This window comes from Tympanuchus pallidicinctus, unplaced genomic scaffold (assembly GCF_026119805.1).
Source record: "Tympanuchus pallidicinctus isolate F22 unplaced genomic scaffold, pur_lepc_1.0 scaffold3, whole genome shotgun sequence".
Lineage (NCBI taxonomy): Eukaryota > Metazoa > Chordata > Aves > Galliformes > Phasianidae > Tympanuchus > Tympanuchus pallidicinctus.
Genome location: NW_026294747.1, coordinates 50712845 through 50738475, shown reverse-complemented (window position 1 = coordinate 50738475; position 25631 = coordinate 50712845). Strand labels below are relative to the sequence as shown.

Genomic DNA, 25631 nt, shown 5'->3' with positions numbered 1-25631 from the left:
TCAAGACTTCTGAAAAGCCCTAACAGGACTTGTTTGAAGCTCTTCCACATTGTGAAGTTGATAATAATGCTATCTGAGTCAGGGCCTACCATTCTTTTCTAGTACAGTGCTGTTGAAGAGCTATGTGAGATTACTTTAGTTATTCCAAGCCATCTGTTACGGAAAAAACAGGAGTCTGATACAGCTAACAGAGCACATTAAAAAGTCCAAACACTAAAAACCTTTTGTTCAGAGGCTGAAAGAAAATATCAATTCTTTCAGTAATACTGACAGTTTTTCAAATCCGTGTAACAGTAAGAAAGGTTTTCTACGAAGTGCATTTTGCTAAGACAAAGAGAGAGAAACAGGGAGCAAGCACTGTTACTTTAAATTCATTTTAATGTGTTTTTCAGGACAAAATAACAGGTGTGGATCCAAAATTCACTTGAAATATCTGCACAGAGGGAAAGATGTGAGCATAGATCGCACGTTACTACGGAAATGCTTGGTTTTCTTTCCTTTCATAAAGTGCATCATGCCAGAACTGTAAGACCAGATACAGTCAAATTAAAAATTACAAAAGCTTCAAAATCCTATACCGCATGTATTAAGTCACACACATCTGACTATGAAGGCCATGTTATCAAGGAGAAGTGTGAGTACCTATGTCAAACACATTAATGTGCATGAGTGAATCAGTAATTGCTACCTTTTAAAAACCATGCTGTAGTTTTTACAATAAATTATGTTGCTTTGGCAGACATTTACCCTTAGCCTTCCATCAGGACACCATAGGGGATGACGCATCAACCAATTCCACTCATTATTATTGCACTTGGCTGGGAAGGAAGAAGAGACCAAATTTATCACAGTGACTGTTAATAAAATCAAATTTCAAACAATACAATCCATAAAATAATGGGAAACAGCTAAACTGAATGCAAATTTACATTTAAATGTTCTTACCAACCATTACGTCACTCAGTAAGTTAAATAGCTTTGTGATAAAAAACTGAATGCATTCATGCTTAACCACAACACAAGTAAAATTTAACAGATTTCATTTTAGAAAATCCATGCTGTGAAATGAAATGCACAGTTATTACTTTATTGCCTACAGTATCAAGTCCATTGACAACATCGCTGGGTTTTCAATGAATCCTTGAAAGCAAATACAAGCAATGTGGATCTGACACTTAATGGAAAAAAATACTTAGTGGAAAATAAAAGATTAGGTGAACAAGAGACAGTAATCCTGTGAAAATTAAGCTATAAATCCTCATTTTCAATATGCCATTTACATCATTCAGAGTTGATCATTTAATCCAGTTATTCAGTAAACAGAGTGGCTTGCAGTCATTGTGGACTCGGTCTATATATTAACTAAAGCTTGAATACAGTGGCCATCCCCAACACAAATGCACCCATGAAAGTGGGGCCAAGAAAAGGAATATGTCAGGTTAATCCAGTAGGCAAATGTCACATGGTGAAGCTACGTGAAAATGGAACTATTGCTGTATCTCCAAAAACCTTTACGCTTAAATTGCCTCATATAAACGAGGTACATTTCACAGTGCCTGTACTAATTAGCACTTAGCAAGCACCTGCCAGAAGTGCTTCATAAACATTAAATAAGGTCAGAAATCTTTTTCATTTTAACTCTCATCAGTACGAAGGGTAGAGCTGCCTCATCTATGTTAGCATTAGGACTGCAGATTTGAGCCACAGTGCTCCCCACAACGCTGTAAAACAGGTGAGGAAGTTTTACCATGTGACATTTTACAGACTGCAAAACAGTATGCAAAACAGGGAAATTAAATGACTTGCCAAAGACTAACAGAGGAGTTCTGTCTGAATTCAGGATTCACAGCTTTGGGCCATGAATTCTCTTAGGCAAAGAATGTTACCCTTCTGTATCCTTTGAGTTATTATCTCAGAAAAGGGGTATTTTCACACTTTGCCCAATGGCACTACTGAGGTTGCGATGCCATTTTTCCACAGCCTATGGGAATGATACAAAAATATTGTTAGAGCTCTCTGAGACATACGTAGAAAAGAAACATCTATTCTGAAGATTTCAGTTATGGAATAAGTTGGCTTCTAGTATATTCTTCCTCTAGGCCTTTTTTGAGAGCTCCTGCTGCTTAACTACTAAAAGTTAGAAGACCCACAAAGAAATCCAAGTGTATTCTTGAAGGTTCTGGGGACCTCTCCATGGCTTCTACATGTCACAAGCCTGGCTGCCACATGTCATCCCCTTCTATAATTAGGTATTACATTTTGCTGAGGAAGGTCAAAATGTGCGAGGGGTGTAAATACCACAGCAGTCATCGTTAAGTCATGCATTGATTTATTCTGGGAAACATGGGAGCTGCAGAAGCAAGTGTGCCACACAGAGCTGCAAGTCCCAAGTTCCTCAACAGACATTTACAGTAAAACTCTGGAAATCACAATCACTGCATGAGCAGGAAGAAACGTCTCAGGTTCACTAAACCACTGCACGTTGTTTTGGCTGCACCCTCCTTACAAGTTCTGCACCCCTAGGACCCTCTTCCACCGTCATTCACTCCTTCCCTACTGCTTAAAACAAAGACTGCACGCCTGACAGTCTCTTCAAGGATTGCCTGTTTGTACATGGGATATTTAAAAGAGTTATTAGACAACTTTCTCCAGTTTGGCCCCTCTGCAGATGTTATTTCAGTGACTAGAATAAGCTCTGTGTTAAAAAAATATTTTAGCTTCTCTCCATTCATTTCAGTGGGCTATAAAAAATAGTTATATCAAAATTATAGATAATTGTGTTTGCTTTGCACAGTCAGAAATACCTAACTTTACTGTGTTTCACAAACTGAAAATCTGCATAATCCTACCACTCCAAGAACACTGTATATGACTTATTGCTGCCAACCCATAGATCTATTTTAACACTTGAAGTGGAAGAAAAAAATTCAATCTTCGCAACTCTAAAATCACCCAGTAATTACTGGAAAAATCTTAATACCAGTTTCATCAAGAAGAAATAACTCTATTCTGACATAAAATACTTTCAAATAGTGATGTCTCAAATTTAAAAAAATATATGGATCTGATCTTTTCCTCATTTTGTTATGCACTGTTTTGATTTTTTCTTTCTGATGATGGCCACCAAACAGATTTTACACTGAAATTAGCGAGACACGTAAGATAAATAAAATGTTACAATACAGGATAGGTATTTTGTTTGTATTCAATTCCTAGAAGAACATGTTGGTTTTAAATAGCATCTCCATTTAAAGAGGAAACAGTAAGGAACAAGCAAACACTGAATTGTGCTTCAGATCACTGAACTTCTTCCTTTGCTTAAAACAGCTGGATCATTGACTCTCTTGATTTTCCAACTCCGACCCATTTGACTAGGGAAGAAAAAAAAAGTATTAGAAAAATTAGTAAATTGCAGTGTTTTATTGTGCTTCAGTGCAAATCAGCCAACTGTGTGCTGAAATGCACTGCTAGGAAGTTTTGCTATCCAAAATCACTTTACTCCTGCTGTATTACCACACCACAGCGCAATACGCTGAAGTCTGAAAGCACAGAACTGTGTCATAAACACAAAGCACTGCCAATGGAATACCTAACAGAAGGTCAGGCACTTTTACTGTAGGTTTGACACTCATTAACTTCAGTAATAGGACGTCTAGATAAACCCCTACAGAAAGCAAAAGCTCTGTCAGATTGTAAAGGAGATCAGGAGAGAACAATGTGCACACACTATAGTGCTGTTAAATACAAGGCTGCAATTAAGAACTCCCACTATCCAGTGGGAGCAGCCACCCTAAATACTACATCACAACCGTTCACTTTTTACTGCATGGATACTACAGAAATCATGAGGTGTGCCTCCTTGAGCCATTGGCTCCACCAAGGCTGCATGCCTTCACACTGACAGCCGGAGAAATAAAACGGGGAGCTCTGCTCATATATCCCATCACCAGATCTGTGCCCATCACCATGCACTGAGCTTCAGGCTTTCCTATAAGACACTTTCTAATCTATGACAAACACTGGTATTGCCACAGTTGCACAGAGCTTACACCCTCAGAGGTGACCTTTGATGAGCTTTATGGAAAACAACAGCCCACATGGTAGCCTTTCAAGTTTGCTGTGGCAGAAATTCCCTTCTAGTGCTCATGCCACACCTGACCCCTGGCATCTCGAGATCTCCAGCAATTCATCCGAAGAAAAGTGGATTGATTAACCTTCAGAGATTGATCAGAGATTAAGATTTTCAGTTTCCTAAGTGGAAGAATTGGTTTCAATAGCCATGTATCCAGAGATGCAGTGCAGGAAGTGAAAAGAAGAGATTAGCTAGGGGAGGCATGGTGCAGAATACAACTTCTTGCAGCTTCTTGGCAAAGTGTTGTTTACCATCACCAGCCCAACCACAGATGCTTCCATCATCTCCTGCCCAAATAAGGCCAATTCTTGGCCAAAGAAGTGAGCACTTCTATGTAACTTCTTCTGTGTATTGTCGCATTGCCACAGCTGCATCTGCCTAAGATTTACCTGGCACTCCAACATGGTTTTCCACACATCGAATGTAATTCTGGGCCTTGGCTGGAAGGTCCTCCCATTTTCGTGCACCCGTTGTGTCAGTCTTCCACCCAGGCATCGTTTCATACTCTACTTCCACCTTCTGCAGTATCTCCTGATTCGCTGTGGGAGAACAATTTTTAATCACAGTTGAATTTACCTGTTCCACCCTAAAAGAGCACACCTATGGTTGCTGACCAAGAATTTTTGTTAAAAATCTGATGGAAGAGGAAAAAAAAATGTGAAAAGTAGACACCCACAGTATGTCTACCAATGGGATAATTAGTTTATTCTTAATTGAGATTTATCTATGTTATTTAGGAAGATAACTTCTGATTCAAGGATCCAGTAATTCAGTTTCCTTGTCAAAACTTTCGAATGTGCTTTATGTTGCCAGAAAACTACATCCTGTATTTTTTAGAATTGAAATTATTTGAAGTTTATAGTAGTTCCATTTTTGGGTTCAGATGTGCACACAGTATAACTCCTACACAAGATCCAGTAAAAAAGAAATTAAGCCTGATTTAAAAAAAAAAAAAAAAAAAGAAAACAACAAAAAAGCAACAAAAACAAAACAGAGTCTTTCCCAACACATGCAAAAAACGAAAATATGCACCAAATAACATACCTGGAAAATATGGAATTCTTTTTCCACCCAATTTGTAAGCAACACCAATTTTAATCTCATCAAGGACATCCAGAATATCCAGCTTTGTTAATGCCAAGCTGCAGAGAACAACATTGGTCAGAGTCACACACATTGATCTTTACCATTCTCCTCTTCAATCTCTTTCACCTTTTATGCTAGGTTTTTTTTCCACTAGTTCTCTATTCAGAGATCCAACTCAAGCAATTCAGTAGCAGAAATACACAAACGTATTAAACTATGAACACTGTTAATTGAATTCATGCCTCTGGGATGAATACGTGACTGAGTTACTAGGACACATTTCCAAATGCTTGGCTGCTCATACAGGTGCACAGCGTTCAGTTCAGTGCATTAAAATGCAAACTGACAACACAAAGCAAAACTAACTGCATTTAGTTGGAGTATGTTGGAATGCCACTTCACATCACCACTAACAATTCTCTTATTCCTCCTTATTTACAACAACTACAAGACAACTTTGTTTACCATTTCAAACAGATTTCACACAAATACTCTGGTTTATACAGTACAGCAGGGAAGATCTCAGTCTGACATTCAGCACGCTTGCTGCGCTATCAGTGTCATCAGTTTACTGAATCTTTTCCATCTTTTGAATTAACACAATGACAAACAAAAAAGGAACCTCAAGAAAAAATAAAGCAATCGCTAATCAGAATTAAGCTGCATTTTAAAACTAGTCCCATTCTCCAGATGTAATATGCCAGACTTTGATCGATAAGTTCGTGAGCAGGTAAGGAATTGGCCAGGTATATGCTCATACAGTCCATGCTGTCTGTGCTCAAAAAGTCTATGATGAATGCAATGATTGCATGACCACCTTTTGGGAAAGACGAAACAAAGCCAGTCCTTCAGCTTTGTTTCAGTTTATATCTCCCCCATGTACTAACTGTCAGAGTTACCAGAGATGACAGTTTTGTCGATAGAAATGTAGCAACTGCATAGAACTGAAATGGAAGGAAATATAATGCTCTCCTAACAAATATTTCCACATTAATGAGAGCTGTTTTAAGAGAAAGCAAAATATAAAACCAAGCAAACAAAGTATTTTAAAAACCCTTCTGATAGATTAATGAACAGAGATCATTCTGGATATTGTTCCATTCTAGCACTACTGGCATAAACAATACCAGTTAATTCTTGGTTTCTAAGATATCAAAATACCCACAGTCACGTGTCTGTATACCTGAATAATGTGCCTGAATGCAAAGAGTACACCTGAATGCAAAATCTACGCCTCATATGAACACAACTGTTATGAAACTTTTGCAGCTTTCTGGAAATATGGACTGTAATTTTAAGTTACTGGCTTCTTTTACAGTTACCAGTGTTACAGCATTAGACAAACCAGGCTAATGGCTTTACAATCTTGACTAGTTCCTTTAAAATGTTGAAGTACGTTTTCAATTATAAAACAACTCATTAACCAAACATGTAATTCACTCCCAATTGAAATAAAAGCAGCATTTATAATGCAATATAGTCATATATTTTTCTAGATAAATGAACCTGTCTGAGCTGCACCAGTTGCTGTACACTTTGTGTGACCCCATTTATTCCTCTTACAGAATCGTATGTGGAGAAGTGCTCATCCAAGTCTGATCCACTAAAGCCAGTTAAAGCCCCAAACCACTGGCTTCTAGCTAAGACAGCTGGAAAGCACTGGATCAAGAACACCAAAACAATCAGTGTTTGTGTGAAAACTGATGCACTGATCCAAACTACACCGGTCATCTGATGTAAATGAAGGGAAAACAGTTATGAAGAAAAAAAAATCACTTTTACGATGGTGTAAAATCACTGAAAAAAGTCTAACAAGGTAAGTTTATTATCAGCATGAAGACCACTTTTAGTTGCCCACTGTCAATCCCTGTATAAAATTTTCAGTTGCCCACTGTGAATTAATTGCTTTAAATGTAACACTTTACTGACTTATATTAATGTTACCTACATATTTATTCTGCGAAGCACAAAATAATCACTTCCAAATGTAGCGCAAAATCTGTGATGCTTACGCAGTGAATCCGTTGATCATATGAGCATATTTCAAAATGACAAGATCTAACCAGCCACAGCGCCTCTTTCTGCCTGTAGTTACTCCCCACTCGTGGCCACGGGACTGTAAAAGATCTCCAATTTCCTAAAATAAGACAGAAGGAATACTTCAAACGTGACTTAGTTGGAGAGTGAAGCCCCTCATGCACAGGATTCTTACATCTCAGTCACCAGCATTTGCAAAATGCTTCATAAATATGCCTATCTTTTCTTCTAAGAGTTTGCTTTTCATTTCTTCATCTGGTCTTTTGGCATCTACTGTACATGTCTGGGGCAGACCAACGCTTGCGTGATGTCTAGGATAACGAATGTCTTGTCTGTGCTCAGGCCTCCTATGTCCTACCACAGTATGAGTTTGCCAACTGTTCCCTTTGATACTGGCAACGTTTATTGGTTTTTTTGGTTGAAAAAAGTGAAGCTAAAGCTTTACTCTTGTGATCCATAAAACTAGAGGACATCATCAATTCATTGGCAGCCATTAGAGATTTTAGTGAAAACAGCTTTAAATCAAATTCAGATCACTGACCTGGAGAATGCTGTGTGCATAGCTCATTATCGATATGCCGAACTTACTGGACAATATTTTCATTATCAAGAAACCAGAAAACAGTTTCAAAAGAACTGAAAGCTCTCCTCCTCTTTTTCTGATCCATTCGTGCAGACCAGCTGACGCACACACCAAAATTTTTCAATAACTCATATGGAACATAGGCTGCTAAGCATGACAGTTGTATCTTGTAATTTAAACTCCTTGAGATGCACCAACAGCTTCTATACAGCACATTCTTGCCACTGAAAAACCCTAGATCACAAAAAATGATGAAATTTGTTTTTGACATCATTCATTACAGCAGAGCCATCACGGTAACTTATCAGCATCACACCTGTGTTCCTTTCCTCTGAAGAAAAATGACTGAAATTTATCATGTAACTCCTCTGTCTTCATGAGTGCAACACCCTAGTTCTGTTACAGTGCTTATTTATTTGTAGTATATCCTCATCCCTCAAACTTATTTCTTGGCAACCACGTATACTGCATTTTGTAATAGTAAACCTACGTTAATCTGCTCAGTGGGGAAGGCTCCGATTCCCACCCGGGTAGTATATGCCTTCACAACACCATACACATCACCAACGTGCTGGGGAGGAACACCAAGTCCCGTGCACACACCGCCTACAGTGCAGTTTGATGAAGTCACAAAAGGGTACGTGCCTGTCAGAGAAACAAAACAGCACAGCTCTGTTTCAGCAATGACAAAAACCAAAGAATGACTTTCTCTCTTAGTTGAAAGGAAGCTTTCCTCTGTATGCTTGGCTCTAAAGCTGAACTGCAGCAGCAGTTGAAGAGGGTAAGTTCTCTTTACTGCTTGCCCCCTTTTTGCCTTCAGAAGAACAAATTCAGTAGTTCTTCCCCAAGTTGCTTCCTCCTATAGTTAATTATACACATTCAGATTTCTAAAGCTCCATAGTTAACTCCCACTCCCATCAAACGAATGGTCCTTTCTGCTTATGCACCCAATTTATCTCAGCATTTTGTATAAGCACACAGTTACTGATCAACAATTTCACAGAGCCAAATAAGAAAACGTCCTGCTTTATCAAGTATGCATGACCTGTTTCCAACGTGCAAGTTTCCCTGCATTCATCTTTTGTAACTTTCACTGAGGACTGCTCGCAGGGGAGAAATTTAAAAGCATCTCAGTATTACTTCCATCAGGCACTTGCTCTATTAAAGGATGCCTGTCGTTGTGTAAAGCTTTTTTCATTGTCCTATGTATCACATAAAGTATTTCTGCAGCATCCACAGAGTCTCACATAAAGGTCACAGTGTGACATTTCAGTGCCTTACACAGGCAGCTCTGAGTATCTGCTGAATATTTTCTAAACCTGCAGAGATTACTCATGATGGCTACACTGTGACTGGATTGCAACACCTCTCCTTCTTTGTTTCATCTTCATGGAGAGTTAAGTGGTTTAATTAGACTTTTGGTAATAAAGCAGAGTAGAGATCAACTGAAGAAGTTAAGCTTATAAGTTATCTGCACCGGTTTAATCCTCTCTCCACTGCAGAGGAAATACTCTCAGCAGCACCACAATGTCTGCCTGGTTTGTTTGGCAAGGTGCACAAACATGCAAGAGTAACAAAAGAATACCTAGGACTGAAATTTCAGCCCCACAGGAATAAACCTCAGTTTATTATTAGTTATTATTTTCCTATTCTTTGTCCAGCAATTATAAATACAAATCAAAATAAAATGAATCTCTTAGGACTTCACTCAAGTTCACAATCCAACATACCAAAGTCAATATCAAGTAATGCTGCATTGGCTCCTTCAACAAGAATCTTCTTTGGGGAGCCATGAAGAGCTTCATACATAAAATATACACCATCTCGAACCATGGGTCTTATTTTTTCAGCATAACCCTGCAAATGTGAGTGTAAACATCAGCCTTCCCAAACAATAGCTGAATTGCTAGAAGAAGAATGGTGATCACTTTTGAAGAGCAAAACATACAGATACAGATAAACCCTAGTGCACCAGCTTCCCTAGATGCATTTTATCTGAAAAAGACACGATTAGCTCATATTTACAAACAAATTAATACACTGAACTGCTAATAAGAGTGCACAAGTTGTTAGGGCATTGGAATGCTGTATTTTCTGCAGCATTCCTATTCACAGAGATGATGCACACCTACCTCATTTTATTGACGGCCTATAGTGCAGACATGCTGAGGAACGTATAGATGAGACTGAGACTTAGAAACAGTGCAAGCTCCAGAGGGAAAACAAACAAAAGAAAACAAACCAGAACACTTCTCATGAACAATAAGGAGGTATCTTTAAAAGTAGGATGTTTGCCCTGAACAAGTACCAGGCAGGACTTGGGAAACAATCGAGATTTTTTCCTGTGTCATCTTTTCTTCCCTATTCAAAGATGTTTTACCAGGGGATCTTTGGAATTTATTAGAAAAACGTCTTTTATGAGTGAAACCTGGATCTTGAAACACAGCTTCCACAAGCATTTCCTCAGTAAGAATTGAAGCAGCCTAGGTCTGGCTTGAATCACACTGTTAACTGACTCACTCTGAAGTCTCTTGACTGCTTTAACACAGCAAAGTAATTTTTTTTAATGAGAAAAATAATTGTATCAATTACAGAATGCATTTAATGCTCACAAGAATATTCAATTGCAAATCAGAGTACTTCCTTACCTTTAGCTTTTTCAGTTGTCCCTCTATGTCTATTTCCAGTGTTGGAAACATTGACTTGTATTGTTGTGCCAGATTTTTAAATCTGTAAAATATTTAAATCATATCTATGAAGAACACTCTGAGTTACTGCTACTGAGAACCTTTGGCAAGAGGTGATGTTATACTAGATATTGCATACACTGACAGCTATGTAAAGAAAATACACAGAACTTTAATATCTCTACAGGAACATTTCCTGTTGCATTTTAAACGACAGAAAAGTAAAGGAAATACAAATGCATTCTTTCCAGTTTTCTTCTCCTGAATAATTTACATACAAAATTCAGACCAGACACGTTTTGAAAAACATCTCCTTAAAAATAAACCTGCCAGCCAAAACACATCACTCTTTAACATAATATTTAGAAATGAAACTAGTTGTACCTTGAAGAAAATTCATCAAAGTCAGAAAGGAGGTCACAAATTCGAAGGCCTGTTCGTGCAGCTTTGGAAGAGTACGTTGGTCCAATCCCTTTCTTCGTCGTGCCAATACTAATTGAAAAGAGCCCCCCAGATGTCTATTAACATATGCCAAAACATCCCTCATGCTAAGTAGTTTGTTACAGCTCTCTGCTATGCTACATGCTGAGCAGGAGCTCTGAGACAAGAAAAAAAAGGTTTAATGTTCCCTAATAATAAGTATACAGCAGATTTCATGCTTCAGTGGACTTGCATAATATTGGTAATATTCACAGTATGCAGTGAAGTATTAAGCCTTGGATCTGACTGAAACAAGTTGAGTAGGAGTATGTGTGTATGTACATATTTTACATAGAAATGATGGTTACTCTACTTTCTTGTCATACTTACTGAAAACAAAAGAAAACAAATGTATTTTTCACATTTTCATAGCTGAACCACTGCCCATGGTTGTAAACAACCAGTTTGGTGAGGTATCAAACTGGTCTCCTATGGCTTTGAAACCAGTAGCTGAGTCTGAACAAAACTACAGCTAAAGAACTCCTGCTGGAGCATTTACCTTGGATAAAAATGGAGCTGCTTTCCTACCTGCATGCCTACTTTCCATGTGTGTTTTAGGAAAACTGTTATTGGGATCTCTGTCTATGAAGATTAATAGGAGACTAGCTGACAGAATAATAACGTGTTCATATAAACCCTTGTTTTTTCTAGAAACAGAATCATGAAGAATGAATAACTACATACTGTGTTACTGTGCACTATTAAAATTAAAATAGAGACTATTATTCCCATGAAGTTTAACTGAATATACAATAAACAGTGATCAGCATGTAACCTAATCCTGTCAACACTTCTAACTCAAGTCAAAAAATCCTTACTAGTCTGGTATGTAGGAACAATGGAAGCATCACTTCAACACAAATAAGATTTAAGGATTTGTGAGGAATTTCAAAGTGCCTTTATGTGCTGCAGAGAGCTGGAAAATAGAATTACAAAGAATTCACATCCCTGGTAATACCCCAATTTAGCATCATTTGTACACTAAAACAAATAGGAGCAGAACAGTCATAGAACTATCAAATCAGCAAGACTCCTTACTGATATATTGCACTTCTGTTTCCCAACATCATGATAGTTGTTCAAATTTGCATAATTATTATTGAAATGAAAATGCTAAAGACTTACTTTTTTCCTTCTTGGGCCTGACGTTGCACTTCTTGGAGCCCATCTACTGCCTGGTGAAAGTCAAACACTGCAGTGGAAAACCAAAGACATAATGACAGACCAAAGGAGGAAAGCATTCTTTAAGTCACAGACAAGTGTGTTTGTTATTAGCTTAAGAGCCTCATGTGTGAAAAGAGAGCTAGTACTGCTTTAACACCACGAAAACATGTAAAGCATCATTCTTTAGCAGATACAAATCCTGTTGCAGGTACACAACACAGAAAAGAAATATTAGATCAAATACATGATCGCACTGTAGAGCGATAAGTAGTTCAGCACTACAAGTTAAGCACTGATTTGAGTCTTCTCCACCCTTCAAATACCACTTACCTATATGTGCTCTATCTGATATGATCAGTCTTTTCTCCCACTCTTTTAAACCTGTTCAAAAAAAAATAAAAATGTAGTTTAAAAAGGAGGATTCCAGCTGCTCTGATTGGTCACACTTTGAGATTTGAGTTTCTGTTCTTTTTCACATGTTTTCCCTACATGCTATTGTCACCTTTCTCACTTCAGTACGGATTTCATTTTCTAGCCGATGCAGTTTCAAAGGGCATAAAAATCCATGAGGCCCCGTGAAAAAATTGCTTTTGAAAAATCTGCCTTAAGGCTACAACACAGTTCAACATTTTTAATACTGTCCCTTCCATTACTCAAAATTCAGAAGGTTACTGCACTGAATAAGCCAAGGCTCACAAATCCCTTTGTACTAGCTGCTAGTATAAAGAAATGATACAAACCTTTCTTTTCATTCTTTTCAGCTTCTTCAAACAGGCCTGGTAAATGTATAACCACTCCATTACCTTCAGGAAGATAAACAGTTTGTTTTAAAGCAAGTAATACAATATTCATTCTCAGGGTGTGAAGCATGTAAACTCTCGCTGTCTGAAATTTTATTTAAAAAGGAAGACAAGGTTTCTCACACTTCTCACCATGCGATCTTGAGATTTTTTGGGGATAAATCTCCACTCTGGATAAGCAGCTGTAAGTCTGCTACAATCAGACAAAACTACTTGCTTACTGCAGATGTGAGCATATGGGCTGCTGCAAAGTCAGCTGAGTTCAGCAGATTCTTTCCTTTGTTTGTGGTGGACTTTGCACCAGGAATTTAGTCTCAATTGTTCTCGGGTGAAAGCTCAAAGGAGTCTGTTGCCTTACAATACGACAAGTCTGTGTGACAGCATGTACATTTTCTTCAGCCTTCACGAATTTATCTTAAACTCAGCTGACACTGGCACCGTAATACATTAGCAGTGCCTTCTCCCTGTTATTGAGCTACAGTTCAAAATCCACAAGCAGTACAGAACATTACTGATGAGATGTGGATTAATGATTTAGTGGGTTGGAAACAGCTGCTGCTTCCTTCTTGGGAACATCGGAAATATCTGCAACAGTCTCTCTCTGCCTAAATTTAGGATAACTCAGTTAAACTCTTTACTGTTTGACAAGAGAATAAGTTGGAAAGCAAGATAATACACCCTATTTAGTGAAAACCAAGAAGTTTCTTGCATTTCAAACATGCATTCAGGAATTATCAAATGCAGCAAAACTGAAATTACAGATCTGTGACTCACTAGAATGCACTCATTTCTTGCACATATTGCATGCAGTTTTTCTTTCAGAAAGAGCTATAATTTTGGATAAGTGCAAAGTTTCAACTTAAGCCTATCACTTAAATAAGAGTTTAATGCCCAGTAAGTAAGCTTTTAATGATGTTATTTGCATCGAATATCATTACGGTGAAATACAGCATCAGCTTATGCAGTTTGAGTTTATAATGAAAGCAAGAAGTCAAACAGCTGAAGCTAAAATGAATTTCTAACAGTCACATATGCTTTTCTTCTCTTGTTACTATAAACGATGGTTGCAGCTACCTGCCGAGTAGCACTGCTTGTTAAAACAAGCTCCAAATTGGTCTTACCGATAAAAGAAATTGCCTTTGGATTAATAATGCCACTAGGGAACAGGTGGAAATCATATTCTTTCCCGTCGACAACCACAGTATGACCTGCGTTGTTGCCACCCTGAAACAGAAAGAAACAAAGGGTTAACTGCCTTATATCTTCACTCTAAATTCTCAGCAAATAATGTGATGTTATCATCTTTTTTTTTTTTTTAATTTGCATGAATGGTCATAATTTTATCCATCTTACAGTGACTTGAACTACTGTGGTATTGTGCAAAATGGCTCCGACAGGACCAACGTGAGATGTCAGCAGCTCTGTGTAGGTTTGGAAAGTAGAATTACACCATGGATGGAGTCAAGGCAGAAGTGGGTCACAGCAAGAGTGAATGTAAGTGATAGCAAGAAAAAGAAACCTGAAACTTTCTGGGAACAAAACTGAACTTAACATGTACCCATAGGGTTCTGACTCTGATATACCAGAATGCAAATCCACAATACTGGGGCACAACCTGTATTCAGCCAGTGCTATGTGGTTAAGGCTACAACTCCAGTATTTCCTCTTCACACAATCACAGGATGGCCAGGGTTGGAAGGGACCTCGAGGATCACGAATCTCCAACCTCCCTGCCACATGCAGGACCACCAACCTCCACTTTTAATACCAGACCAGGCTGCCCAGGGCCCCATCCAACCTGGCCTTGAGTGGAAGCACTCCTTCCCCACCCACAAAGCAGACGCTGCTGTAACGTTAGGAACATCTTTGCAGCTTCACGCAGTATCCTGGTCAAAGGATGATCATCATCCCACTTCACACCACCACCTCTCAACAGAGTCTGCTGCAATTCCTGACTTCGGTGATCATCTGGCAGACCTGAGAGCAGAGTTTGTTTTGTTTCTCAAGAAACTGATTTTTCCCAAAAGGCTTCAAAGGAGGGCAACGAGACAACTCAGAGTTGGGAAGAGGTGAGTAAGTCAACAGCGTGCATCGATCTGAATTAAACAACAAAGACTTATTAAAGGTCTAGTTTTAACAAGCATAGTGTTTATTTTTGCTACGATTATCAAGAATTTCCTAAACAAATGATGCCCAAGTGCTGTCTTTCTTCAGCAAGTGCTTAAGAACACACATTAATTTTAACTCCTTTATCAATCAGCTGTGAGAGCATGCATATACAAAACCTGCTGATGCACAAAAATATCAGCAGATATGATGCATCCTGTCATTGCCAAAATCTTTGAAGCCACTTTTAGCCCCCTGAGTAGACATTATAGAAGAATTTCACAACATATCTTCAAAAACAGCATTTTCCTGGTCTAAAGCTAGAATTGACTGCTCTTGAACTGCTTTTGCATGCTGTTCACGCTGGCCTGCCTTTCTTAAAGGAGTATCTTGAGTATATTTTTTACAGCTGAACTTCATACATTTCTACAAACACAAGTGAAGTGGAAGCAGAGCATTGAATTGTCCAATATATATGATCAAACATGCAAAACATAACCAGTCTGATGGGACACTTTCTAATTGTTATCTTTTGTCTTAGTAAATCACACATTTCTCATCTTGAGTTTCATAGATGTTCTGACAAGCTGGTAGTCTAATAGCTCAGACACTGAAGACGCCTACTCCCTTTCTAATGTTACCAAAGTTCTGAGAGTCAATCTAGGGCCTATATGAGCTTTTTTTCCCCCTTTTTTATTAATGAATGGGAGCTTGAAAGCTTACTCAGGCTTCATTGGAACATGAACATGTTTGGAAGTCCAGAGAACTACTGGGCACAGTACAAACAGCCCTGTGCACAGAGCTTCCATTTAATATCTAGACTCAGCTCACAGAATCCCTGCTGTGAATCACTGTACTGCCCAAAAATCCCACAGGAATTTTATACACCTTTCACAGTTAGCACCTTTCCAGTTCATATCTGCTTTCTGCCACGATTCTGAAAAACTTTCTCTAGAAATGGGAGCGTTAAGGTGACAACTTTTTAGAGGTTAAACACCAGTCTTACTTTGACATCATCTGCACTGTGAGCAATGCTATGGCCAGAAATAACTTTACATTAATTTCCAAAATGCGGGAAGCATGAGAATTCCCATTCAACCACCCTGGTGTGGAAAGTTCTGTTCCCAAGAGGGAGCCACACAGGGAGCTGCTGAAGCTTCAAAAAGTTATGACTGCAGCTGGGATGGCAGCAACATCTGCAACATTAGCATCCACTTCAAACTTCCTTCAATTACAGCAACAAACACCAGCAATGAAGTGGGATTTGAGAACTACAAAGTGTTCAGCGTGCCAAACGATGACAGCAGTTACAAACGCTCCCTTTGCAAGCACTGCCTAGACTCATCAACACTATTTGTCTGCGTGGCCACAGCTGATGTTCTTCATGCCTGCTGTACTTCAGAGCTGGTAAATGCTCATTTTTAACAGTACTTGGTAGGTGTTAAAGGTCTCCACATACAAAGCAAGTACCGAGAACAAATAACTTTCACTGAAGTCGTTTGCAGCCTGCAGTGGAAAATTAGTATTCAGTCTTATGAAAGCACTGCTTTCATGCTTAACAAATCCATTTTTATTACCTTTGATAACTCTCTAAGTTGAGGTTTTATTAACAGCATTAAACATGCATCACTTCACTGCATTTTGCTAAGGAATGCTTTGTTACCTCATGCTACTTCAAGTTCTACCTCTTTTCTTCTAAAATTCAGAAGGTTTAAACTCAGCAACCTAAAATGCCTGTCATTCCCAGCTGGAAACAAACTTTGATGTAAGATAAGGAAAGACCTGTAATACTTCTTTCAAGAGCACCGGGAACCACGCTAGGCAGACTTCTAATAATCAAAGTCTGAAGGTACATGATGTCCCAATACCAGGAGCCAAAGGAACTTGAGCTAACAAATATATAATCTTTCTTTTTTCCCACCACATTGTTTTATTCAAAAAATACCTTTCCAAGCTTTTTATTGCCAACCTACTTGTGATATTGTATGCTTGTATAGAAGTGGCATACTTTGATTACTACTCTACAGTATGTGAACAAAACCACTTCATCAATACAACAGATCAAGAAGCTTTTACGTCCCACCAGTGTTAACAATCACATGCTGATACAAATCATATCTTTAAGGTACAATAATAATTATTATGAACAAATTAGCAGAAGAGAACACACAGTCTTTGTCATTTTCAGAAGAACTTACTAAAAAAAATTAAGACATAAATTCACCTTCCAAAATGCTCAGCCATTTCAAGGCTCCTCACTTCTGGAAAGCTGAAATATCCAAAGATGGAAACAATTTCCATTCAGAACAGTCATGCAGTTATGAGGCTGCTTAGTATCTGCAGCAGGAACTCTTTGCTTGCACCTAGGTTCACAATATGTTTGAACAGGGATGGATGCTCAAACGCATTTCTGCCTGCTCTTGTCAGGTGGCCAGTGTGCAAGAGAAGTCTTGGATGGGAGATATCTATGCTAGAAACCAGATGGAGGTGCCTGAAAACAGTTCCAGTCCACTGGCTGCTATGCCTAGTGTGATATTTGTGCATATAAATGGGAATAGCAGGTAGAAGCAGAGAAACTGCATTACCTTTCCTTTTGGCAGTGGTGCGATTGCTATTGGAATACCATGTTCTTGGTGGCTGGGCAGCATTACAAAATGATCTCTTCTGGCATTCTAATCTATGAATTTATAATCCATGAATTGGAATGCCTATTTTAAACCAAGAGCCTGTGATGTCTGCATCTGGAGGTGGATGAGATTCCTGGCTACCACTAAGTAAGTGTCCCAGTCCTACTGATTCCATCAACCACTGAGCTACAACATTTGCTGCCATACAGCTGCAGCTGAAGGCCAAACACTTTTCATCATACAATGAAACTGACAATAAAAGGCTTCCTTTTTGTTTTTGTTTTTAAACCAAGACCTGCCTGTACAACCTTGATAATCTCCAACTCAGTTCCAAGAAGTGGATTGTAACTTTTTTCTTAGAAAAACAAACAAACAAACCAAAATGCAATTATTAATAATAAGAGCTGGGTTAGAGAATGATCAGAAGTATACTCACACTAGATCTACAAAGCAAGGGCTCTGTTTTTAAAACTAAGGTGGTGTCAAGGAGCTGGAGTTGCAAGTATTCCCTTCCTAACACTGAGAGTCATCAGCCAAACCACGGCTGCCTTGCTCTTCTCCCCTAAGACATCAAAAAAAAGTGTCAAGTAACAACCAGGCTGTACAGAGCAGCCCTGTGACCCTCCTTGATGACTCCTAAAATTAAAGAAACGCACAGAACCCCACCCTCCCAGTTACAGCAGTGATCTTGAGAAACTCCTCAATTCCCTTGGAAGCAGACCTTCCAAAGCCTGAAGGAGGGCATTAGTATGACCACAGACAGAAACACCCCTGAAAGCTCTGAACGAAACTTCTGACCTTCTGAAGAAATATATATGAAATATTTCTAACATAAATATCTGAAGCTGAAGCTCGTATCCTATTTTGCAGCAGTAACGTAGTATTTTTCCTTTATTACTAATTAAAATTCCCCCCAACTTCTGAACAGACCTTGCTCTTCCTAAGTATCTGAAAAATGCAACTGAAAAACCCAGTTTTCCAGACCCAGAGTCTAACTCAACTCTGCTTGGAAGAACAGTCAATGCAGAGAAACTAGATATGCTTAACCTTAAGATATGTTCTAACTGAAATGAAATTGCTGTCAAACCACAAAAGCCATGTAAACAAACCAAAACTACTATGGCAGACCACCACTACAGCAACACAAACTGGACTCCAGCAGAACCTGTACCGAAAATGATTAACTCAAGGTATACTGACTGAAAACAGTAGTGGAAAAATTATTCCCACTCCTGTTAGCAGAATCCTAAAATGAAGGAACACAATCTAGACACGTCTGCCAATCTTTAGCTTTCTCTTTTGAAGAAGTGTAGTCATGTCCCCAAGGGAAGCAACACGATCCAAGAATATGAACATGACTTTGCTTATATCTGTAAACAAGTTAGCGACAGCTAGTGACTTACAAAAGGAATGAAACAGAACAGATGTCATTTCATCTTAATTTTCAGCTGCTTTCTTCAATGCTTGTAGAGGATAATAAATTTATCAGGTTTTATGAAGGGATTGGAAATTAAGCTAGCTTTCTTATAGAGATTGGGAAACATTAAACCTGACCTTCTCATCAGTATTTATAATCCTGGTGGTCCTGAGATGATCTCGCTGCTACCCAGAGGAGCGGCTAGTTTAAAATAGCCGTGTCATCACGTTGTTCTAAATCCTAAAATGATATAGTGTAGCAGGTAATCAAATGTAATTAAAATGAAATACAGAATTTGGATTAAGTGACTTACAAATGACAGTTTGCTACAAAAGGATTTCAAGCTCTGAAGGGTGAACTTCTTTACTTAAATGTATGCATGCCTGTAAACGGGACCGTCAACCTTCACAAACATTACCAAAATAAAAAACAACACTTCTGCAGTCACACTCAAGACTCCAAGGTCAATTCCTTTGCTGATGATCATTAAGCACTGAATGATCAAGAGATTAAAGTCTTTGCATGCTGCTTCATCCTCTATGAAGAAGTTATGCTAAATATCACAGTTACATCTCACCAAAAGGAGAGCAACACAATACAGGCACACAAACACAGAGAAAAACAAGCAGACAACAAGCAATGCAACCGCACGTATTCATCACATAAAGCCGACCTAATTTAAACCCTGATGCAAACCATTCCAGCAGCCCAGAATCAATGGGGACAGTCAGGGCATGTGGCTGTTTTGCCCTCTGTCAGCAGCTCAACAGAGAAAGAGAGGAAGCATTCCTGTCACAAACATAAACCACTGAAAAAAACTCATTGCCTGGCATTTCTGTCATGTTTGGTTTTCTTTATTTGACCATTTGCCCACAGTAATTCCTTTGTGTTCCTCAAAGTGCCATTTCTCGCACGCACGGTATTCACATTCATCACCAGAACACTAGAACAAGAAAATAAGGAAACTTACAAATAGGCAACAGATGTTGCTTGGATACATCCTTTCACCCCTTCCTACATTCTTCTTTGATTTTGTAATGATCTCAACCTCAAAAGTTTCTTAGGCTTTCCTTACTGCTTTAGCCCTTCTCAACATTATTTCACATTTACTGCACTGAGAAAACCAGTCACTTGCTCTCCCTGCTGCACAAAGATGTGGTTAGCTGCAAACTGCTCGACCACAAGTGACCTTAGCAGAAAAGGCTTCTATCCACGTTTCAACTGCCTCTGTTCTTCTTTAGTAGAAGTATCGATTCTACCTTTCGTTACCTCTGTCTCAAAGGATCGATGATCCTCTTCTCAAATTGAAGACACTCACTGTAAAAGCATACTGAGTTGGACCACATGAAATGTTTTAAGAAGTGACTACACATTTAGAAGCACGTTAATATGAGAAGTTCAGCACAATACTAACAGCTCTTCTTATGGCAATGACATTTTTACTATTTGGTGCATCTTCTTTAATGCCTGCTCTGAAGACAGCACTGAGGAAATTGTTTCCAGACTTCCAGAAGCTGCAGAAGTCACAGGCCTGACACAGCCAGTCTGGGTATAGGCAGCACTGGAACACATCTGGTGCCAAATGACTGAAAAACCTTAAAAACACCTGGACTACACTGTGCTGCTGATTCACTGTTACTGTTTTCACTATGAAATGAAGGAAAAGTGTGCATTTGTACTGCCACTATTTTGCTTACCTGTTCATTAACTGAGACCAAACCCACTACAGATCACAATTATTATCATGGGTCTCTATTTACTAGTGGCATTTTTTGTATCTTCCACACTGAGCTTTTGGAAAACTGCACTCTCTTTCCTCCCCTTCAAGATTTTTACAGAATTATTTATGGAGTGCTCTGCCCCAGTGCTTTTAGACATTCTGCTGTAAGACTATTTATTGCACATAAATACTTCACCACAAAAGGCAAAACTGTTTACTCTCCATTACAGAGGGAACTCAGACATTCTTGGCACACACCTTTGTTATAAAAATGAAAGCATCTCATGAGCTTTTATTGTTATTGGCAAAGACATAACACACTGCATGCCTTTTTATGACAATGCATGCTATTTCCTTTTCCATTCATATCCACACAGTCCCATGCAGTAAATACGTTCAGTGAAAAGTTATTATTCCAAGTGTTCCTTGCATAATTTCAGCTTCCTTAAGGAAACAGCTACAACTGCATGGCTGACCAGCTGCCTTCAGTTAACTCTGACCTTATCAGAGTAGTTCAAGGCAGGATTTTATGGGGAACAGATCTAATTTGAGTGATGCCTCTGGATCTGTAGCTGTGCAGCTGTGACAGTCAACTGTTTGCCTGGTCATGTTTTAAAGCAGCTCTGTGAAATTACCCAACCAGAAAAAAAAAACCACCATAGAATATCTGCCCACAAGCTCTAGCCTTGGAGGCAGCCACAATGAAAAGCTTCCGACATTGCGTGGCTGGGCTGAGAGCTGCCACTGAAGAAATCTGGGCCTGCCCAGGCTGGAAAAGACTGAGAGGGGATCTTATCAGTACGTACAAAAATCTGAACAGAAGGTATCAACAGGATGGGGTCACACTGCTTTCTGTAGTGATCTGGCAGTGGGCCTAAACCTGAGCACAGGAAGTTTCATCAGCACGAGAGAAAAACTTCCTCACTGTGAGGGTAACAGAGCACCAGAACAGGCTGCCAGAAAGGTGATGGAGTCGTCTTCTCTGGTGATACAGAAAGCCTGTCTTGATGTGACCTTGGGCAAGGTGCTCCAGCTGGCTCTGCCTGGAGCAAGGGAGGTTGGACTGTAGAATCCCAAGGGGTTCCTTTCCAACTTCCATCACTCTGGGAAATCACTATATAAAGGCATGTTAAAAATGAAGTAGGCTGTGCACCAAAATCTGTTCATACTTGGACTGTAGGCAGTCTAAGCACTGAGCTGACTCAACATGATCACATTGATAATCTTCCATTCAAGTAAAATCCCGTTCTGAAAACTCAGGACAACTAAAGATGCTGACGTTTTAATGCGGAATTTTCTTCATTTAGCACCATTTCAAGTTTCACTTGTGCCTGTGAAGGACTGACTCCCTATTCCCATACACCTAACCTGCCCTTCCTCCAGTGTCCCAGGAACCACATCATTTCCTGCATGGCAATCCAGCTACAAACTATTCATTAAAGCAACGAGCTAAAAATACTTGAGAAAAGTTTGATGAAAATTATACTTCCTTTGGTAGAACCGTCAGGGAAATACTACTCCGAGTAAGGTCTTTCAAATCCCATTTGGCCCTGAATCTAAATTCTGTTCAGGAAGGGAAAAAAGCTTTTTTAAAGTGTTAGATCAAATAGTACGTAATGAAGAATTGCCCCATTGAGACAGTGCTTTAAAAGACAAACATTCCCCCCTCCAGTTATTAGCTTTTTAATCTTGCCACTGCCATTTCACTGAGGACTAAACCACACTGTTTAAATCAGTGTCTCAAAACATGAAGCAGACGGGACATGAGGAAATAACCCAGTGAATCATCCAATTCTAAAACACAAACATTTCCTGAAGAAACTTCATTGTGAAGTCTCTTGAAGGCTTCAGAAGATCTTCACCATGTCTAATTTAAGTAATCTATTGAAAGGCTCTTCAGTTTCCAGGAGGGATGGGAAATATCAAGATTCTGGTCCAAATGCTGAGGTGTTTTTATGTCAGTATAAGCCACTAATAAATCTCTCTCAAACTGATTACTTCTGCAAGTTAATCACTTACCATTACCCCACTGGGAGAATAGTAATTAGTGCTGTTCAAATGCTCAGACTCATGCATATCCTTAATAAATCTTAAGGGTCAGAGTAGGCAGTTATCTACTTGCATGACCAACTTCGAAAGCATCAAATATTATTAAAACAGCACACTAAAAAAAAAAATCTTCTATGTTGTCAGATGTGTAAAAAAAGCACGTTTATTATAGGAGTTGTATAATTTTTGCTACTCTAAAGTAAACAATTACTCATAATTTCTCTTCAAGTGTTTCATATTTGCCCTCAAGCTCTAATTCTGAAGCCAGTTCTGTTAAATCTCATGCATGTGTGTGTACTTGTGTCAGCAAACACTGTTCCGAGAAGAGTCCAGAGGCCTTCTGGATCCACTTGCCTTCCATCCATCTGTCCATCCAGGTCTCATCAGCATGCAACAGAAAGCAGATCTAGACGTGCCCTGCAGCATACTAAGCCACTCAGCCTGCTGCTAACACACTAACCCTTGTGGCACACACATACTGAGTCTTGCATTCTCCCAGCTGTTCTGCAGCTGCACCTGGGGCCATGCTTGTGCATCCATCAGCTCCCTGGATGGACAGAGAAGTCTTGAAAGCAACCTCGGGGTATCACAGTGAAGACTGTCCAGAGGGAACCTGTATGACTTCTTGCAGTAATAATGCTAAACACATGACTGGCCTATGGGAAACGCTTTGCCTCAGGTCTAGCTTCTGAACTCTGTTTCCTTCCCAAAGCAGTTATGGGACCTGTGCTTAGATTCTCAGCAACAAGTTAAAAAGAAAACAGAACAGAAAAAAAAAAAAGGAAAGAAAAAAAAAAGATGTAGAAGACTACTACTTCTGTCCTAATACACATTCATCAGCTAAATTTCGCAGGGAAATATCTCAAGGTGACTCAGGACCTTGGGAGCTCCATGTTCCCACTCAAAATACTTCCTCCACTTTTAAAATGCTTAACTCCCATGGCAATATTTATTTATACAATATGCTTAATTGGAGAAACATCCTCAAATCTGAGATGATGATCCCAAGTTCATCCATAATTTCTCACTAGATGTAATGCACTCTGAAACAATAAGTTTCATGCTACATAGCAACTGAACTGAACTAAGATGCTGGTTTATGAATGTAGTCACACAATTTACCAAAATCTTTAGTGTGATAGCTACAAGCATTAGTAGCTCTATTGATCCAATATGCTAGAAACACAAGATGGCTTAGAAGGGACCTTAAAGCCCACACACTACCAAATCCCTGTTGCGGGCTAGTTGCCCCATACCAAATCAGGCTGCCCAGAGCCCCATCCAACTTGGCCTTGAGAACCTCCAGGGATGGGGCAGCACTCACAGCTCATGATTAATACTTGAAAGCATTCCTTTAAAAAGTTATTGCAATTATTAGTGACTGCCTTAGTGTCTAACTGGGCTTGTATTAAGACTAGACTAAGGTTTTAAGATTCTTTGCATTATGGAGCATGTGCAAAGAAGGGCAATGAAGCTGTAAAGGATCTGGAACTCAAGTCTTATGGGAGCAACTGAGAGATCTGGGGTTATTCAGTCTGGAGGAGGCTCAGGAGAGATCTTGTCATTCTCTACCATAACCTGAAAGGAGTTTGTAGCAAGGTGGGGGTTAGCCTCAGCTGCAAGGTAACAGCAACGGGACAAGAGGTGATGGGCTTAAATTCTGCCAGGGGAGGTTCAGGTTGGATATCAGGGAAAACATCTCAGGAAGACTGGCAGTGCATTGGCACAGGCTGCCCGGGGTGGGGTGGAGTCACTGTCCCTGGAGATGTTCAAGAAAAGGGCAGATGTGGCACTGACTGACACAGTGCAGAGCAATAACAGGCAAGGGCTGCTGGCTGGACTAGATGACCTTAGTGGTCTTTCCAACCTCAATGATTCTGTGGTTACGCATACACATAAACAAGCCTCACTAAAGCCCTCACGGACTTGCAGTACGCAGCAGCTCTCCGAACCGGTTAAACAACGCTATTCTCCAGGATAACAACGGGGCGGGAATACCGGCCTCATGACACGGCGCTTCCAAACGCTGAACGGAAAGGACCGAGAGGCGCCGCGAACCCGGGTCCCCAGCGCCGAACCTGGGGCAGCGCCGTGAGGGGGCAGCTCGACCGCCACCCGACACTCCCGCGGGCAACTCCCGGCGCCGGGGGATCTTGTGTCGCTTATCGCGAAGGGTCAGCTGTTTTTATTTATAGAGCCGGGCTTTTTCTTTCCGAGTGGCATTTTCATGCGCCGCCCGGGGAGGGAGGTGGGGGCGGGGAGGGGGGAAAGAGAGTGGCACGGCGCTGCCCACCCCGCAGGCCGAGGGAGAAGGAACGGGGAGGGGGGAAAGAGCGGGAAGGGGAACGGGAGCGGGCGAGGAAGCAAAGCAACAGCGGGAAGCGGAGTGGAGCGGCGCGGGAGAACGTACAGAGGAGAGAGCGGGGAAAGCAGCGGGGAGCGAAGGGTGAAGAGCGCACGGGGCAGCGGCGGACACAGCCACCCACCTGGCAGCGGCACACGATGTCCGACTCGGTGGCCAGCAGGTCCACCACCTTCCCCTTGCCTTCGTCCCCCCACTGCGCCCCCAGCACCACCGTCACTTTGTTACCGCCCGGCTCGCTGCGTGCCCGCTTCAGCCCGCCTCCGGCGCCGGGGTGGCTGGTGCGGTCGTTGGACGCCCGGGTGCCCGACATGGTGCAGGCAGTGTAGCCGCAGACCGTCGCCTCGCTCTGCCTCGCTCTGCCTCACCCGCCCCCCGCCG

General features: G+C 40.2%; 1 protein-coding gene across 1 annotated transcript; it reads right to left on the bottom strand.

Moving 5' to 3' along the window:
• Positions 1–360: 360 nt before the first annotated feature.
• ADSS1 (adenylosuccinate synthase 1) lies at positions 361–25631 on the bottom strand. Its single transcript, XM_052693858.1, has 13 exons — positions 25375–25631; positions 14091–14193; positions 12910–12972; positions 12500–12550; positions 12131–12197; positions 10910–11017; positions 10487–10568; positions 9569–9695; positions 8329–8483; positions 7231–7355; positions 5177–5274; positions 4522–4671; positions 361–3371 (listed from the first exon to the last, which is right to left on the bottom strand). Exons 1-13 carry the CDS (start codon positions 25561–25563, stop codon positions 3319–3321), a joined length of 1371 nt encoding a protein of 456 aa, XP_052549818.1. The 5' UTR covers positions 25564–25631; the 3' UTR covers positions 361–3318.